This window comes from Aulostomus chinensis, chromosome 14 (assembly GCF_037954235.1).
Source record: "Aulostomus chinensis isolate RoL2024-O1b breed Wild chromosome 14, RoL_Achi_v1.0, whole genome shotgun sequence".
NCBI classification, from domain to species: Eukaryota; Metazoa; Chordata; class Actinopteri; order Syngnathiformes; family Aulostomidae; genus Aulostomus; species Aulostomus chinensis.
In genome coordinates this window covers 18,285,050-18,301,701 of record NC_141333.1, presented here as the reverse complement: position 1 = coordinate 18,301,701, position 16,652 = coordinate 18,285,050, and the positions used below count along the sequence as shown (strand labels likewise).

At 41.3% G+C, this 16,652-nt stretch overlaps 1 protein-coding gene across 1 annotated transcript; it reads left to right on the top strand.

Annotated features, from left to right (window-relative positions):
* The first annotated feature begins 5,291 nt into the window (after window positions 1–5,291).
* plin3 (perilipin 3) lies at window positions 5,292–16,294 on the top strand. The gene is made up of 8 exons (XM_086224892.1): window positions 5,292–5,447; window positions 10,030–10,118; window positions 10,306–10,501; window positions 10,838–10,920; window positions 12,545–12,776; window positions 13,564–13,901; window positions 14,957–15,175; window positions 15,589–16,294. The coding sequence occupies exons 2-8, from the start codon at window positions 10,050–10,052 to the stop codon at window positions 15,715–15,717; spliced, it is 1,266 nt and encodes a 421-aa protein (XP_086081018.1). The 5' UTR covers window positions 5,292–5,447; window positions 10,030–10,049; the 3' UTR covers window positions 15,718–16,294.
* Window positions 16,295–16,652: the final 358 nt, after the last annotated feature.

Here is a 16,652-nt window from a genome sequence, read left to right as displayed (position 1 = left end):
ACATGTTTTGGTAAAGTTAACAGTCGCTGAAGAAAGTCAACATATTTTCCATAAAAAATATATACATACATATATATATTTAGATATATATGTATGTATGTGTGTGTATATATGAATATGTAGATAGATAGATAGATAGATAGATAGATAGATAGATAGATAGATAGATAGATAGATAGATAGATAGATAGATAGATAGATAGATAGATAGATAGATAGATAGATAGAGAGATAGATAGAGAGATAGATAAACTGTGGGAACAGGTTACATATCATAGCCACCAATTAATTGAATAGTGGGACCAAGTTATATATTTCAGCCTCAGACTCACTCAAAGAAGGGAACAAATTATAACTTGCGGACCCAAGATAACTAAACTGTGGGAACAGGTTATTGCTCATGGTGTCAAAATAACTCATTTGAGGGAACAAGCCATTTCTTATGACCTGAAACTAACTAAGTTCAGAGAACAAAGATGGAGTGGAGCTCACACTTGACCGGAGCATAAGACTGGCCTTGGTTATGCCTATTAATATGCTATTGGGCAGAATGTAGTGGGGCAAAGGTCCATATCAGGTTTCAACCTGGAGATGATTTGTAGCTGTGTTATATGTTACTGATACCTCATGTTACAAGCCTCCGGAAATTTGTTTCAGGATGTTGGAAATAAGATTCCCGTCAATACCTCAGATGAAACCAAGCGGAGCTGCTTGACTATTAATGGTTGGAGGCTAATTTCTACAGTTTCTTGGCTGCTGACAATGAGAAGCAGAAGGTGAACTGAGCCAAAGATGTATTTGTGACATGATCTCTCACTTGTACACCTGACACTTGAGGCTTATGAGTAAACATGACACAGAGCAAATGGATTTCATTCCTGCATAATTGTGTCTTTGATGGTGATGATGAGAGTCTTATTGAAACAATCCATCTTGTACAACAAAAACTTCAAAGATCAAGGCCACACCTGTGATATGAAGATCTTCAGGCTTTTGTGGTGAACCCTTCAGGATTTCATGTGGCTTTCCAGGATTTAATTCTTACGTTATTGTATTTGTTTTGTTTTGTTTTTATCAGCGGACATTAACAATGTAAATAATCATTGTGGGTATATTTAAAGAATGCAAAAATCACTGCATACACAGGGTCAAGCATTGACTTTTATTAGTACCATTTATTGCAATGGGTGAAAGCAGCTTGTGTCTACCTTCCCCGTCTTAGAACAGGCATGTCTCTTTATTGTGGACAAACCAATAACATCATGGAGTAAATCTATCTAATTAAGATTTGTTGCTTCTGCACTCACATCCATGGAAATCTGGTCAAATTGCCAACTTATTACTCTTATCTTGAAAGGTACATCTTCAGGCGGGAAAAAGAAAGCTTAGGGGAGGTGTAGGGGAGAGTGTGGTGATCATTTTACTCCAAGGGATGACAGATTTCTTGTTATCTTCTAATCTTCAATTACTCAATATCCAGAGCAATTTTGGCCTCAATCAAGTGACCCAGTGAAGCAGAGTTAGAGTTAACCCAGAACAGATGACAGCCTTCGGGGCACATGTTTCTCACTCACTTGCAGGGGAATGTGGCACCGATGCGCTGGGACCTCTATTTCAGTTTAAGTCACATGCTGCGGAGGTTGAAATGGCTTGGTCATTTATACACATACACCAAATCAATCACAGCATTAAAATCGCTGATGGCTGGAGTGAATAACATAGATTATGCTGCTATAATGGCAACTGTCTGCCCCACCCGGGGAGGGAGACATGAGGCGGCAAGTGAACATCAGCACTTAAAAAAAGTAAGGGAAAGCAAGGATCTGTGCGACTTTGACAAGGAACAAATTCAGATGGAGAGATGAGCAGGTCGGAGCCAAAAGAGCAAGTCTTGTGGTGTCTTCCTGGTGTGCAGCAGTTGGTATCTACCAAATGTGGAACAAGGAAGGAAAACTTGTGATCCGGTCACACAAACTGCTGAAAGAATTGATCTGTTGCAAACGTCTTTTTCTGCCCGACAGAAAAAGAGAACCTCAGAGGTCTCGGAGACAGGTGGTTGTAATGTTTCAGCTCTGTCTTGAGTGTGGTGCAGAACTCTGAAAATCCTGTGCTGGAGGACTTCATGGATGGTAATGATGTGATATACAGTATCCGTCTGTACATATTAGCATCAGGAGCAAAATCTCGTACGAAAACTCCTCCCTGAATCTGGCATGAGTCCATTTTAATTAACGCAACGATTGTCAAAGTCTGTACTCCTTTACCACCCGTGCCCTCTGTTCTTCAGAGACAGTTCTTCCTTAATATTTAATACAATCTTATGGTGCATCTGCATGATCAGCTATCAAGGCTTTAAAAGAGTTTAGCTCTGTGAGGGTGAGAATACTGTGAAAAGTCCATATTGACTTAATGGGTAAAGACTGCCCTCTCAGGGTCTACTGCATCAATTACAGTTCAGCTAAGTCAGCAAGGGCACGTCCAGCATCTCATGTAATCGTATTCTGTTGCTGTTAGGCTGATGATAATAGCCTCTTTTTTTTTTCTATAACCAAGACTGAATAAACAATATCACCAACGGAAATATGCACAGGCATGAATAAAGTTCCCCTCTTGCTCTTCCAAGAAACGAGTCACCTCCTTCCCGAGGACAAAATTAATGTTCACCCTGCTTCACCGTGAAATGAGTCATAACCTGAAGGACATTATCAAGAATTGTTGATAACGTCAATCACAAGATGATGCAGCAACACTTTCCTGTCTAGACCACTCGTTCTCACCCTCCGCCACCCCCTGGAAAATCAGATTGGTGTCCCAACCCCACCTCTCCTGTCCAAACCCCTGCACATTTTCTTAAAAAAAAAAAACAAACAAAAAACTGCACCGTCAACATGTGTATGAAAAGCATACAAGAACAAAAACTGAAAGAATGCTTTTTCATATTACTAAAGTACTTTGCCAGGTAACTGTTGTAAAAATGAAATAGTACAGGCTTATAGTTTGAGGGGATTTAGTTCAAGAACAGTGTCCCAGTTTTTAAAGTTTATAGTTAATCAAAGTTTATATAGTCTCAACTGCAGGAACACTGTAACTCAAATACACTCAATAAAATCGATGTCAAGACAAATTATATCACTATTACAGATTGTAGAATGTTAAAAATTCAAACAATAACAACAAAAATATACATTATTTCACATTTTATGGAAGCAATCATTTAGGGACCTCTAAAGATTATCTCAGGGCTCCCACGTTGAGAAAAAAAATGGTACCAGAAACTACTTTACATGTACTGCCCCACTCCCGCACCTCAAACACACACACACACACACACACACACACACACACACACACATACACACACACGTGCACTTATTTTGTTATTTAGCTTTTCTGAGGTTAATATATATCAAATGCAAAATACATTTTAATTAACAAAAAAATGGCCCCTCATAATTTTTAACAGCTCCATCTGTCACTTCCTCCTTGAGCTCATGCCTGAATGGTTGAAAGTTATTAAAAGCTATCGTAATGCCCCCTCCACACACACACACACACACACACACACACACACACACACACAGTTTGTTTGATTTGAGGTTGTTATTGTAATTTGCCCCCAGGGGATAATTCCTGTCCAATTTATATAACATATTTTTGCATTTATGAGCACTGGATCAACTTATGGAAATCGGTGGCTTATTGCACACTGCAGTCGTCATGTTTTGAGACAAAAACTCCAAAAAAAATTATACCAGACAGCAATATTCATTAATGCATTTGTTAACAATGAAAGCATCTCTAATGGATGTAAAATGTACCACACACTGTAATAAACAGCTGTAAAGATACAGATAAATGACTACAGGAATGGACCATTCCTCTGAAATACAGTAAAATATAACAAGCATAAAACATAGAATGAGAGATGTGTTCCCAGTTAAATTAAATTAAATAAATAATCTAAAAATTTCAAGTCAATTAACATTATCTGAAGCATCAGCAATGGAAGATTCACATACACAAGCAAGATGGCTGGCAAGGCCTGAAGATTCTGGTTGTATTACACTGAATCACAAGGTTATTTTGTAATTTGAGGTCAAGCAAAAGTGACTGTTATTCATTGTTACTTTGTGGGTGCCAGATGAATTCTCAGCAATATTGTTGACTCTTATGAAAGGTGAAAGTTGTTTTGAAGCATTTCATAGGGGCTGATCTTGAGAGGAGTACAAAGACACGTCTGAAAAGTCTAAGAAGACACAAACTCAACCAAAAGACGTGATTCCTCATCCCTCCTTTGAATAACTTGAGGTCTCTTCATGAAGGTTAGTTACAGGAAGTGTTTAAAACTCTTCCCCATCCAGTTGTTTCATGTCTGTCTCTCTTTGAAGGCGACTAGATTTTCACCCCCATTTCTTTCTCTCTCAGGGAGCTGCCAATTAAAATGGAGGACATTTGAAGACATCAAAAACTCTGTTGTCCTGCACAACAAACCGATCTGAAGTCTGTAATGTCAGCACAAAGAATTGCTTTATAGTCACAATATTCCCTCACAAAACCCCAGACCACATCTTAAACCGGTGAATAAAATACACCCCAAATAAAAGGTATATAATCAATTTTGTAGTTAACTGGCAATTAGAATTTGTAATTCTTCCTGCTGCTGCCCAATGTGAAAACAAGACAAATCATATAAACAAGCAGAGACATGACGCAATAGAATAACCATTCAGTTTTTGCCTCCACATTCAGAAATAAGAAAAAAAAAATCACTATACTATTCGGTCCCACACCTACTTGTATATCGAATCATATCTTTTGTGTAAGCCCACAATTTCAGTAAAACCTGTTAAAAGTATAAAGCAGTTATACGAAGCTTGGAATAATGTGGCCCCCAAACATTTCTTAAGGCTTCGTTCCCGTACAGGGTAATTGTTGTTTTTATATCGTAAACTATAGCCAAGCTCGCCTCATGTGTGAATGTCTTGCTTCACTTCAGAGGCATTTCTAAATTACACAAATCTAGGCTGTTCTACATGATGTTTCCTTCTCTACTAATATTCTTCCACCTCCATAAAGCTGTCCGGAGACCCCCCCGGCGAAGCCCACCTCACTTTGAAAGCCTCTGATACAATATAAAGTATGTATGACGATGAGTGTGAAACACATTATTATTGCTACAAATATCTTCATGTGAGGAACTCGTGGTTTAACCACTTTGCACCATCTTCGCACACAGACGCGCACAGTAATGGGCAGCTTCCCGCACATCCGCCTGCTGCCGCTGTGATTCATTCAGTCCAAAGTTGCGGTGACATCCCCAAACTCCGCCTAGTTCCTGCTCAGACCAGCTAACCCTCCTGAGTAGACCTGTAAGGGCCTCACTGAGGGCTGGACCGCGTTATTGCTAATCATTCCACGGCTAGGACAGACGGAAGAGCGACGGTCAGGTCAGTGCTGCTTCTGACAGCTGAGTTTTGTTGTAGCCTGAACTCCAGGAAGACGCGGCTAAGCTACCAAACATCAGGGTACTTCACGTTACTTTCCCCTTAGACTGCTGTTGATGGTTGAATAAGGATAAGACGAAAGTGAGGATTTCTTCATCTGGGTTAAAGTTGCCCAACCACCAGAGTGTTGTGTCAGAAAACTGGAGTTCCTGTGCTTCAGCAACGATAGAAATCCCCCTTTCAGCGGCGTTATCTCGGTTTCACAGTGTGACAAGCGGCGTGTAAGAAGACAGCTGCGGAAAATCTTTTCAGAGTGAGACAGCAGATATCACACCCCCAGTGTTAGTCAAGTAAAACTGCATCTCTATTAGTAATAGTCTGTATTTACTATAATATTGTGGAGAGGCAAGAGTTCCCAAACTTTTCTGATTTCTGAATGGTGCAATGTGCGCTTTGAAATTCTCGCCAAAGCCTATAGATACTGAACTTGGGAGTGTTTCTGCGTTTGAGTCATTTATATTTTAATATGCCTGATCATGCAATAATGCCTCTGAACCTACATACATAAATCTGCCCGCACATCTCTTTGAACCGTTCTCATTAACAGAAATCTAAGGAACACCATTTCAAGAATTTCTTCAAATCGGGCACAAATGTCCACAGGGACTAAAAAATGAACTTGGAAGATTTTAGTAGTCAAGGTCACAGTTAAGGCCACACATCGCAGAGGCATACAACCAGAATGTAGGATTTCTAGTTGAAATTTTACCAACATTTTTTACTTTAGAGCCCGACGAGATTAAATTGACCAATGTTTTCCAAGAAAACAAAGAAAGATATAACATTCTATTTTTTTCTTATCTCTTGACATAACACATTGACCTCCCCTACTCAGTAAGAGTTATTCAGCCAAATAGAGTTGACCAGTGTTGGACCACAGTGTTTTATTGAAACAGACATTACATAAAATTGTTCCACATTGAGTTATTTGGGTCATTTACTCATTCGTCTTGTCAAATCAGCTTCTTTTTTTTTTGTAAATCAGCCTTAAACCCTCTAACTAGTAGAGAACGTCAATGGGTTTACACAATGGGGGAGGGGGGGTTGTAACAAATAGCCTTAGAAGGACAGAAAGAGGCCAGACTGTGTGTTATACTGGAATTATTTGCGATAACTGAAGTATGGAACAGCTCATCTTGTGTTGCAAAATCATCTCCCGTCTCAGAAAATTATCTTGGATTCATCTGACATTTGATATCACGGAGCTCAGTGTCAGTCAGACTTTGCTTTGTAATAAAGCTCGCGATGATCTCATTAGGTGCTGCTTCGAAAAACACGTTGCTCAACAGAGCTGTTGCAACAAAATCAAACAGAGCCCTCAGAGATGTTGTGAAAATATCAGAGGAGTGTCTTAGTCACACTGACATCTAAAGAATATGTGAAAAGGCAATACTTATCTTTATTATCAGTTATTTGGATATCAGGCATCTTTCTCTGTCAGCATGACCTCCTGTGTAAGGCAGATGTGTTGCCTAATTGACCTGAACAGTTTCAGCAGGCTGTCGACTGGTTCCTGCTGTATGTTTCTGCAGCACTATGATCCCAGGGGTTGTGTCCTCCTCTGACTCCTCTTCTGTATACATCAAGAGCATGTCAAACATGTGTCAGTAGCGCTTGTGTAGCCAGGCAGAGTCTGCTTCTACTGTCGGTTTGCTATGTTAAAGAGGCAGATGCCATCCACATGTTGTCAGCACAAAACAGAGATGTTTCATCTTTCTTGGCTTTGTCCCCAACACAAAGTATATATGGCAGAAATACATGGATGATGGAGGATCGCTGACAACCATCTCACACCCTCACGTGCAATTTAGAAGATTAGCTGTCGCCGTGCTGGGTTGTCCAGTGAGAATTCGGACTCCGCCTGGGCTACCCTTTGTCACCGATTCTTTTATGGATGGAATCTCTAGGTGCACCCGGGGTGTTGTGGGGATCCAGTTTGATGGCTGTAGGATTGAGTCTCTGCTCTTTGCGGACAATGTGGGCCTGCTGGCTTCATCAGGCCATGACCTTCAGCTCTCTCTGGATCGGTTTGCAGCCAAGTGTGAAGTGTCCAGGATGAGTATCAGCTCCTCCAAATCCAAGTCCATGGTCCGTGCCCGGAAAAAGGTGGAGTGCCATCTCCAGGTCGGGGTTGAGGTCCTACCCCAAGTGGAAGAGTTCAAGTACCTTGGGATCTTGTTCACAAGTGAGGGAAAGATGAATCGTGAGGTTGACTGGCGGATTGGTGCAGCGTCTCCAGTGATGTGGACTCTGCATCGGTCCGTCGTGGTGAAGTGGAAGCTGAACTGAAAGGCAAAGCTCTCAATTCCTAACCTCGCCTGTGATCATGAGCTTTGGGTAATGACCCAAAGGACAAGACTGTGGGTAAAAGCAGCCAAAATGAGTTTCCTCCAGAGGGTGGCTGGGCTCTCCCTTAGAGACAGGGTGAGAAGCTCCGCCATCTGGGAGGAGCCCGGAGTAGAGCTGCTGCTCCTTCACGTCAAGAGGAGTCAGATGAGGTGACTCAGGCATCTGGTCAGGATTTCTCCCAGACACCTCCCTGGAGAGGTGTTCAGGGCATGCATCCAAATGGTACGAGGCCTCAGGGTAGATCCAGGACACGTTGGAGAGACTATGTCTCTCAGCTGGCCTGGGAGTACCTCAGGATCTCCCATGAGAAGCTGGACGAAGTAGCTGAGGAAAAGGAAACCTGGGTTCTCTGCTTAGGGTGACCTGACCCCGGATAAGCAGAAGAAGATGGATGGATGGATGGATGGGCGGGCTGTTGGTGTTCGTGTGTGTGGTGTCTTTTTTACTGTAGAATTTCAACAGGAAATAACCTATTTTAGATTCCTGAATGATCCTTTTGAAAATTGAAAAATCTTTTCAGATGAAACACGTGGGCATGTGTCCAGGTGCATGATTAAATAATCAGGTATGCCAAACAGCTGCTAATGAACAACAACACATTATGTAGGTTGAGTCAAAATCAAGAACAACAACAGAAACAGCTGTTAGGGGGATATAACTGGGTGGGAGATGGCCCACCTAAAAAGGTGAAGTTAATGAAGTGCCATTTCCTATGAAAGTTAAAAGTCTAACTGGCATGGATAAAGATTCCATATTTGAGGATTTAAACAACACAAAATGATCTCTTTTTTTTAACTTTTTAAGAATCGTCACCTAGATAACAGAGTGATTAAAGTCAAAAGAAGATAGACAAAATAAATACTGGGTCAATTATCGTTCAACATCCTTTATATGTGAATGAACCACAGTGATGCACTGCTCAACCTGTTTCGTTTCACGTCCCGTTCCAAGCCTCTTTGCTGGTCGGAGAGGCACAGTTTAAAAGTGTATAATACCATGCGAATTGTAAGCTACACCTCAACTTAAATTGAGCCATTATTGATGGTGCTATTTTTGTAAGGGGCTGCTTTGGTATCTACTTACTATTTTGCATCGTGGGATATTTTTGCTGGCATATTTTAGTCATATTTCTGCTAAAGTGGGGTGCCTGTTATGGAAGAGGCCATGGGTTGTGTTGCATCAAAAACCCTCCCTGACTGATCTGAGTTTGATCACACTTTGATCTTGGGCTCTGACTTTTATCTCTGACTTTGATCTCTGATTTAATGTGGTAGAGCTCGTTTTTGGAGGGACATAGCATGGGTTGTGTGACGTCACAAAATCTTGACCCTGACAATGTTCTCAGACCTTTGACCTCAGTCATTCTGCCTGTCATCTAAGTCCAATATCTCGACTCTCATCTCACACCCTAGACCTTAAACTCAGCACTGCAGCTCCTAGATGTGCCAGCAATACTCACACCAAGTTTGATGTCATTCAGATGAACAGTTGTTGAAAGAATCAAGTCAAAGCCAGCCAGACAAGCGAACAGAGATTTCTCACATGTATTGTAAGAAGAAGAGGAACAAGAGGTTGATGAGAGAAAATTGATAGAATCTTTATCTCCTCTCTCGAACTGCGGCACTCCAATCTGCTGTCAAGTTAGTCATCAGCTTGGCAGACTGCACCATTTGACTACTGTATTATTACATGCAATTTTAGAAGTTTAACATTAACAGCTTTTCCTTTTATAGAGCAAAACCAGCCTTGATTAACATTACTGCTTATTTATGGGAAGACGCAAAGTGAAGGGGTATATTTAAAGTATTCAGGAAATTTACCTTACTTTTGTAATTAAAATGAACCCAGTTAATCCCCGTCATGGGCTGATACTCTGCTTGGGTTGCTTTAATTTGCATTTATTGTCTAATATTTATCTGCACCATTGAAGAGTTCTTTTCATGCGAAGTTGCATTCTCATTGCATCATACTGTTGACAATTTAACATGGTTGAGTTGCCTTTCTGACTGCACTGTTTGATGATCGTGATAGTGTTGCCAAACTCATGGAACACTAATTATCCATGAGATATATCAGCTGCCTAACCTAAAAAAGGACTATCACCGAGGTAGAAGTAATTCACCATGAATACCAAGCAATATGAAGTGAATCTGTCTTTTCTTACACTCTATGTCAGAGATTGAATCACTCGTCACAATGGCAGACACTGGGAAACCTAATGAGGCTGGAGCTGCAGCAGCAGAACCAACTAATGAAGACCAGCAGGTGAGGAGCACTGTGACCCACATTTACACCTATTAGAAAACCAGAGCATTTTGGAACTCATTTGGCACCAAGAATTTCTCCATCTTCATAAAGCTGCTGGGGAATTAATCTTTATGCCTCAACCAATGTGTCGAGTCTGAGCTGAGTAGATTCACAAGTTTTATATCTTCAGCATTTTTTTTCTCAGACTCTGGTGTCTCGTGTAAGCAACTTGCCCCTGGTCAGTTCAGCCTGCGGAGTTGTTTCCAGTGCCTACAGCAGCACCAAAGACAGCGTGCCCTTGCTGAAGGGAGTGATGGATGCAGCCGAGAGTGGTGTTCGCACCCTAGGAGCAGCTGCCTCCTCTGGCTCCAAACCTCTCATGGATATTATTGAGCCACAGCGTAGGTCTCACCCTTAATAGGATGTAACATGCAAAAATAGCACAGGAAAATATATTGTAAAAGACTATTGATGGCTTTTTGCCCGTCACAGGTGTAGATATTTCTGGTCTAGAATAGTCCAAGAATTAATATAGGTTTCTTATTGCAAGAGGATATGCACATCTTTTAGTAGAAGCTTAATTTTAATCTTTTAAACCCTTTCAACCCTTGTACCATAAATAATGCCTGTTTTTGTGCTTTTTATGTAACTCACCACTGATAAGTTTAGCAGAGGGTTCTTGTCATTGGTTTAACATTTTATCCCTCTCCAATTAAAAATGTGTGTGTTTGTTTCAGTCACTACAGTAAATGATTATGCCATGAAAGGACTGGATAAGGTGGAAGAGAAGCTGCCTATTCTTCAGCAACCAGCAGACAAGGTCAGAGAGAAAACCATATGCACATTTCAACACCACATGTGCTCGTTTCATTCTCCCCTTGTTACCGTGTGCTCGTTCATCACGATATTAGCATTCATCATCTTTTTTTTTTTTATAGCTCTTGCAATAGCACGAAACAACCACGACCTTTGGCTGGACAAGTGCTTGTTTCTAATTACAGTCTGATGATTCATATATCAAATAAGAAACCTAGTCCAGGTCAATAGTTTAACAAGCTTACACAATGACATTTCCCAATACTGAGGGGCCTATTAAAGTGCAAGGTCTATGACACTTGGTTCAAGTGTCTCGGGGTATGTCCGATGCATTTAGATCAGTTAAATCATGAATATTCTGGCTGTGAAGTCTGGCACAACGCTCAAAGGTGTTGGCATCAGTCACTAAATGAATCATATGTGATTTGGACGATGGTCATTAATCACAGTGTCATCTCCCAATCCCTTTTAAGAACTACCTGCACCTTAGTGAATTTCTATTTCAGATAGCAAGGTGGATTTGTGAAACAGGTTTTCTGCTGAGAAAACAACTTGTTTTTGTGTGGTCTGTCTAAAAATATTTCCCTAGATCAATGCTTCAACACTTTTTTCCCTGGGAGAGTTTCCTCTGTACTCCAGGTTCCTGTCAAATTTATTACTGTCGTTTCCAGATATACTGGTTTAATGCCCCACGATATTTGTTCTATGCGGGTGCGTTACTACACACCTAAACAGATTGCATCCATCCTCTCTGATCTTGGAAGAAACAACAAACATTACATAAAATGCTCCCAAAAGGCTGATCCTGTAAGAGATTTAAATCATCAGTGAAGTTTAAGCTGCTGTGGCTTGTGCATGTTTACAACCAGCACTGATCATACATATTGGGGGGGGGGGGGGGTCACTGCAGCCCTAAAAGTGGCAAGCAGACCGTAAGGAATTCGTCAAAGCTCCCTTAGTTGGAGCAGGCTTTATGCATGTAAAATATTTGTGACCTGATGTACTTGTAAAAGATTCTGTGTGTGTGTGTGTGTGTGTGTGTGTGTGTGTGTGTGTGTGTGTGTGTGTGTGTGTGTGTGTGTGTGTGACATCCCTGTGTGGGTGCAACTTACTGTCTGATCATTTAGACCTACTTTTTGGTTGGTCAGTGCTGCAGCTTTGTGCTTCCTCAAAGCTAGGGACACTGACAAAAAAATCACCCGAAACTCTTTTCTTAAGATGAAAGCCTTTATTTGTGCACAGATAGGCGCAGGTACATTTACCAGTTAAACCACGTGGCCGCTGGATGAGAAAATGGCTACGGCTGTGGTCTGAAACCAGCAATAGCGTCTGTGCTACACTTTGCATCACTTTTCATCATACATACGATCTTCATGTGATCATAACAATAATACTGTATATTCAAATGACTAAGAACATCCAAAATAGGACTTGACTCCACATTCTCTTTGTTTTCTTTGGGAAAGTGTGATGATACGCCCTAGAGAAGCCTGATATTTTCCTCTGTCATTATCACCTGTTCCTTCTATGTCACATCTGTGGTCAGGATAACAGTTATTTCAGCGCATGCAATAACATCTAGATAATGCTGTCCTGGAATGGCTCATGATCTCATCTTTCCCCCTCAGGTGGTATCGGACACAGTGGGCATGGTATGCCAGTCGGTGTCTGGGGCCAAAGATGCTGTGGTGGGGGCTATGATGGGTGGTGTCGAGCTGACCTGGGCAGCAGTCAGCGGAGGTATCAGCACCATCATGGGTACCAGTATGGGCCAGATGGTCAGCGGTGGGATGGGCCTGGCTCTCAGCCGATCAGAGGATTGGGTTGACCAGAACCTGCCGCTCACTGAGAGAGAGCTTGGTCAGTAGCGAAGTGTGAGATCTTAATCCACCCATATGTCTACATACAGGTGTTCAGGAGTTCAGATTTGAGGAGCAGTTAGAATGAATGAATTATGAACGGTCAATAACCAGTCTGTTAAGTTTTATATGGTAACTTTTCCCCCTGTTTTTGCAGAAAGCTGTTATGTTTTAATCACATAAATTTGATTTAAAGAATCTAGTCAATTTTTGCTTTAAATCTCAAATGAATACGTGAGGATAGAAGGATTTTTTTTTACTATTGGCCATTTCCTTGGAGAGTCAGTTGTTCAGAAAACCAAATTGTGTAAGTCCACACTTAAATGAACCTGCATGTATTTGTTATGAGAAGGGAAAGACAGGAAATGATGATGCCAGAAATGTGGTCAGTTCTTTGATAGTGACTGGAGAGCTGAACACATGAATGGTTGATGCTATTCATAGCAAGGGTGGCATCCCGATGAACTGACCTTCTGTTAGCTTGGCACATGAACGTCCTTCAATTTCCAGCACTCACAGATTTTACACCTGCTGCTATGATGTCATGTTATTATGATGTCATTACCAGTTAGGGGTAAGAGATCATCCTCTTCTTTGAATATGGATAAGATCTTTATCTCAAACGAGATGAAGAATGGTGGCTATGTAGTCTACCTCTACTCACACTCTCCCTCACACATCTGAAAGGAGTTATCCTAAGTGCTTAGACTGACTCCTGTTTAAATGTTTAGACAACCACTATATAAAACCTCTCCTTTGAAAATATATTAAATTAATTGTTCTTTCAGCTGCTGTGGCCGAACCTGCCACAAGTGATGTGACCTCATTGACCAGCCCCAGTTACTTTGTGCGCCTGGGGAAACTCTCTGCCAAGGTACAGGAGCGAGCCCTACAGCAATCTCTGGTTCGTGCACGGCGTGCCAGGGATGCCACCCGCGCAGTAGTGTCTCAGATTACCGGTACTCTGGACCTGCTCGAGAGATCCCGTGCCACTGGGGGCACCGCCAGCAACCAGAAAGGAGGAGCATCAGAGCAGCTGCAGCAGCGCTTGACAGAGTGGCAGCAGAATCAGGCTGGTGCTGGACAGACTGAGACGGAGCCCGATGGAACCAAAGATGAGGCTGAGGTCAGGGCTCTGGAACCCACCTGTTTCTAGAGTATACCGTATACTATACTCATGCAAAACAACTGCACAGTTATTCATAATATTATTAGGATCACAGTGTCCAAATTGCAGTCACTGCAGTTTTTGGATTGAAGGACAATTTTTTTCACTTAAACCCACCCTAATAAAGGATGCTCCAGCCTGAAAATCCCATTCGCCTGACGTAAGGAAACACGAGCATCCAGGTAGTACAGTGGTTGATTTTGTTCAACTACTACTTGCTGCCCATTGCTGCAAGAGCATGGCCCATTCAGCCCACGGAGGCTGCTAGTTATGTTCTCATTGTTGCCTCTGGCTTGGAAGGGCATCTGCATAAATACAATTAGCTGTGTCTGTGGGTGGGAGGCTGGATAAGGGTACCTTCTTTGGTCGGTATTGGTGCCTGCTAGGGGGGATCCTCTCCTTCACGACATGCCCCTGGCAAGACTCCTGGGCTCTAAGGGAAAAGATGTGACTCTGCATACGACGGAGGAAGCCTTTTTTAGTTTTCGATGCTCACCCTAGATCGCCAGAGGAGATGGAAATACGGCCAGGACAGCTTTGCAGGGGGCATTGGCATTGTACAGTTGGGGAGAAGATAGGAGTAAAAGGCAAAAAAACAGATCAAAAAACGTGCTTGTCCAGTAAACACCTCAGCAAAAAAAGTATTTTTTCATACATATTTATATAAAAAGAAACATAAAAAAAATACCATTTCCACTAGAATAATACATCACATTGCAAATTACAATCATCTAATTGCAATATTTTAAATTTTTCAATAATTGAACCAAGAGCCAGCACATATACTTCAAAGTAATTTCTAATTCTCTTGAACAAATAAAACAATAGCTTGAACACATTTCTCTTAAATCTACAAGAACCAAATAACAGCCCTGAATTTCATCAGTAAATGATACTGCATTGTAATGCCCCCCCCCTAGATATAAACTGGGTTGTATTATATTGTTTCAAGTGAATTTGGTGGCATTTATGTTTTTACGCTAAAATGTCTTCATTTCACTGTCTATTCTCAGAGGATGGAGGGGCGGGTCCTCTCCATGGTTCATGGTCTGAGTGAGCAACTCCAACTGGCGTGCTCCAATGTGGTATCAAGTGCTCAGGGTCTGCCAGGAGCAGTCCAGGAGCAGCTGACAAACGCAAGACGATCAGCTGAAGATCTACGCTCCTCGCTAGGAAATACCAGAACCCTCACACCCCTCCTTCTAGAGCGGAGCCGTCACCACTTGACCCAAGTACTAATTGCTCTGCATTGTGTTTACTTTATATCAGCGAAGTTAAATAGTCTAATGCTTCGAATATATGCTTCCCCTTCTTCAATACAATGGGCTCCTGCATTACATTTCCATTGGTACTTGAATAATAACCCTGGAGGTTTCTAGAGGAGGAACAGAATTAGAATGTAGTATGCTAGATGTACAAACATCCCATACTAAGAGGATCTCCACATTCATATGCATTTATGAAACTAGGGCAGTTGAGGTTATGTTATATGTAGTAATATGCAAACGTATCCTAAATCTTCCCCAACAGCAATGAAGCTTGAAATAGTGCTTATTTTTTAAGTTAAGTGTTTTCACTGTAACATTTAGGATGATGATTTTTTTTTTTTTTGTGGAACATAACATTAGTTTGTTCCTGTCCCCAGGTTCAGCAGTCTCTAGATGGTGTCATGGAGTATTTACTCAACAACACACCGCTCAACTGGCTGGTGGGGCCTTTCGCACCCCAGATCACCGAGAGAGCAGCGAAAGATGAGGCGATGGAGCAGAAATAGAGCAGGATACTTTGTTATCAATGGCTCAATTCAATGTGACGATGCAAAAACGACCATTTTAAATAAATGCTGAATATCTGCTAGATATACTGAAATAAGCCTTTAATTAATGGGATCATTACTTTTAATGATGGTATGTATTTTGAATTTTTTTACTAATGGCACTACATGTGTAAAAGGCTGTGAGTTAATTAAATTAACTGAAAGCTCTGAGCTGTGGCCTTTAAAACTGTATACATTTGTGCGCATCTTTTGAAAAGATAAAAGTATTTGTACTTGTGTATGAATGTATGTCTGTGACAAGTAATACAGGCCCCATTGTGAAAATAAAACAGACTTATTCACATTTCTTCAACCATATGGGTTTTATTTTCACAAAGAATGCTTCGGTCCCAGAGTTTAAGGCCGGTTGTCATCCTGAGATCGCATTAGGAAAACAATGTCAGTGATATTGGCAGCCCGACAGATGAGGTCTCAGCGTTGACAGTCTGAGGAGACCACCAGAATTCTGCTTGTTTAGATTTGATGCTCAGAGACTGAAGTTCGAGCAAAGTCAGAAATCTGAAGCCAAAGTCTTAGATTATTCAAACAGATTTTGTGGCAGCACACAACCAATGTCCTCTCACATTCTAATAAACATGGAACAAACTATCATCAGCCAGGCGCTCTGTCTTCTGTCCAGGAGTGGACACTGTTTCAGGACTCGGTATACAATTTTTTCAACTTGCTCCAAATTCGACTTTTCATTTCTTAGTGAACAAAATGAACACTTTGATCCAGAATTCAGACTGAACTCAGCTTCATCGCCTTGTTGGTCCATTATCACAAAGACAAATTTGATTTTTGTTCTTCATCATCAAATCACTGATGGATTAAATTGGGCCTTGAATTTACTTGTTAACTTCAATGTCTGTATCCTTGTTGAGTTCATTGAA

Bases quoted from the DNA above. Each gene is read 5' to 3' on its own strand.
- plin3 (XM_086224892.1), top strand. From the start codon at position 10,050: ATGGCAGACACTGGGAAACCTAATGAGGCTGGAGCTGCAGCAGCAGAA. The intron at 10,119-10,305 runs GTGAGGAGCACT...TTTTTTTCTCAG, and splicing joins CAACTAATGAAGACCAGCAG to ACTCTGGTGTCTCGTGTAAG. The intron at 10,921-12,544 runs GTCAGAGAGAAA...TTTCCCCCTCAG, and splicing joins TTCAGCAACCAGCAGACAAG to GTGGTATCGGACACAGTGGG.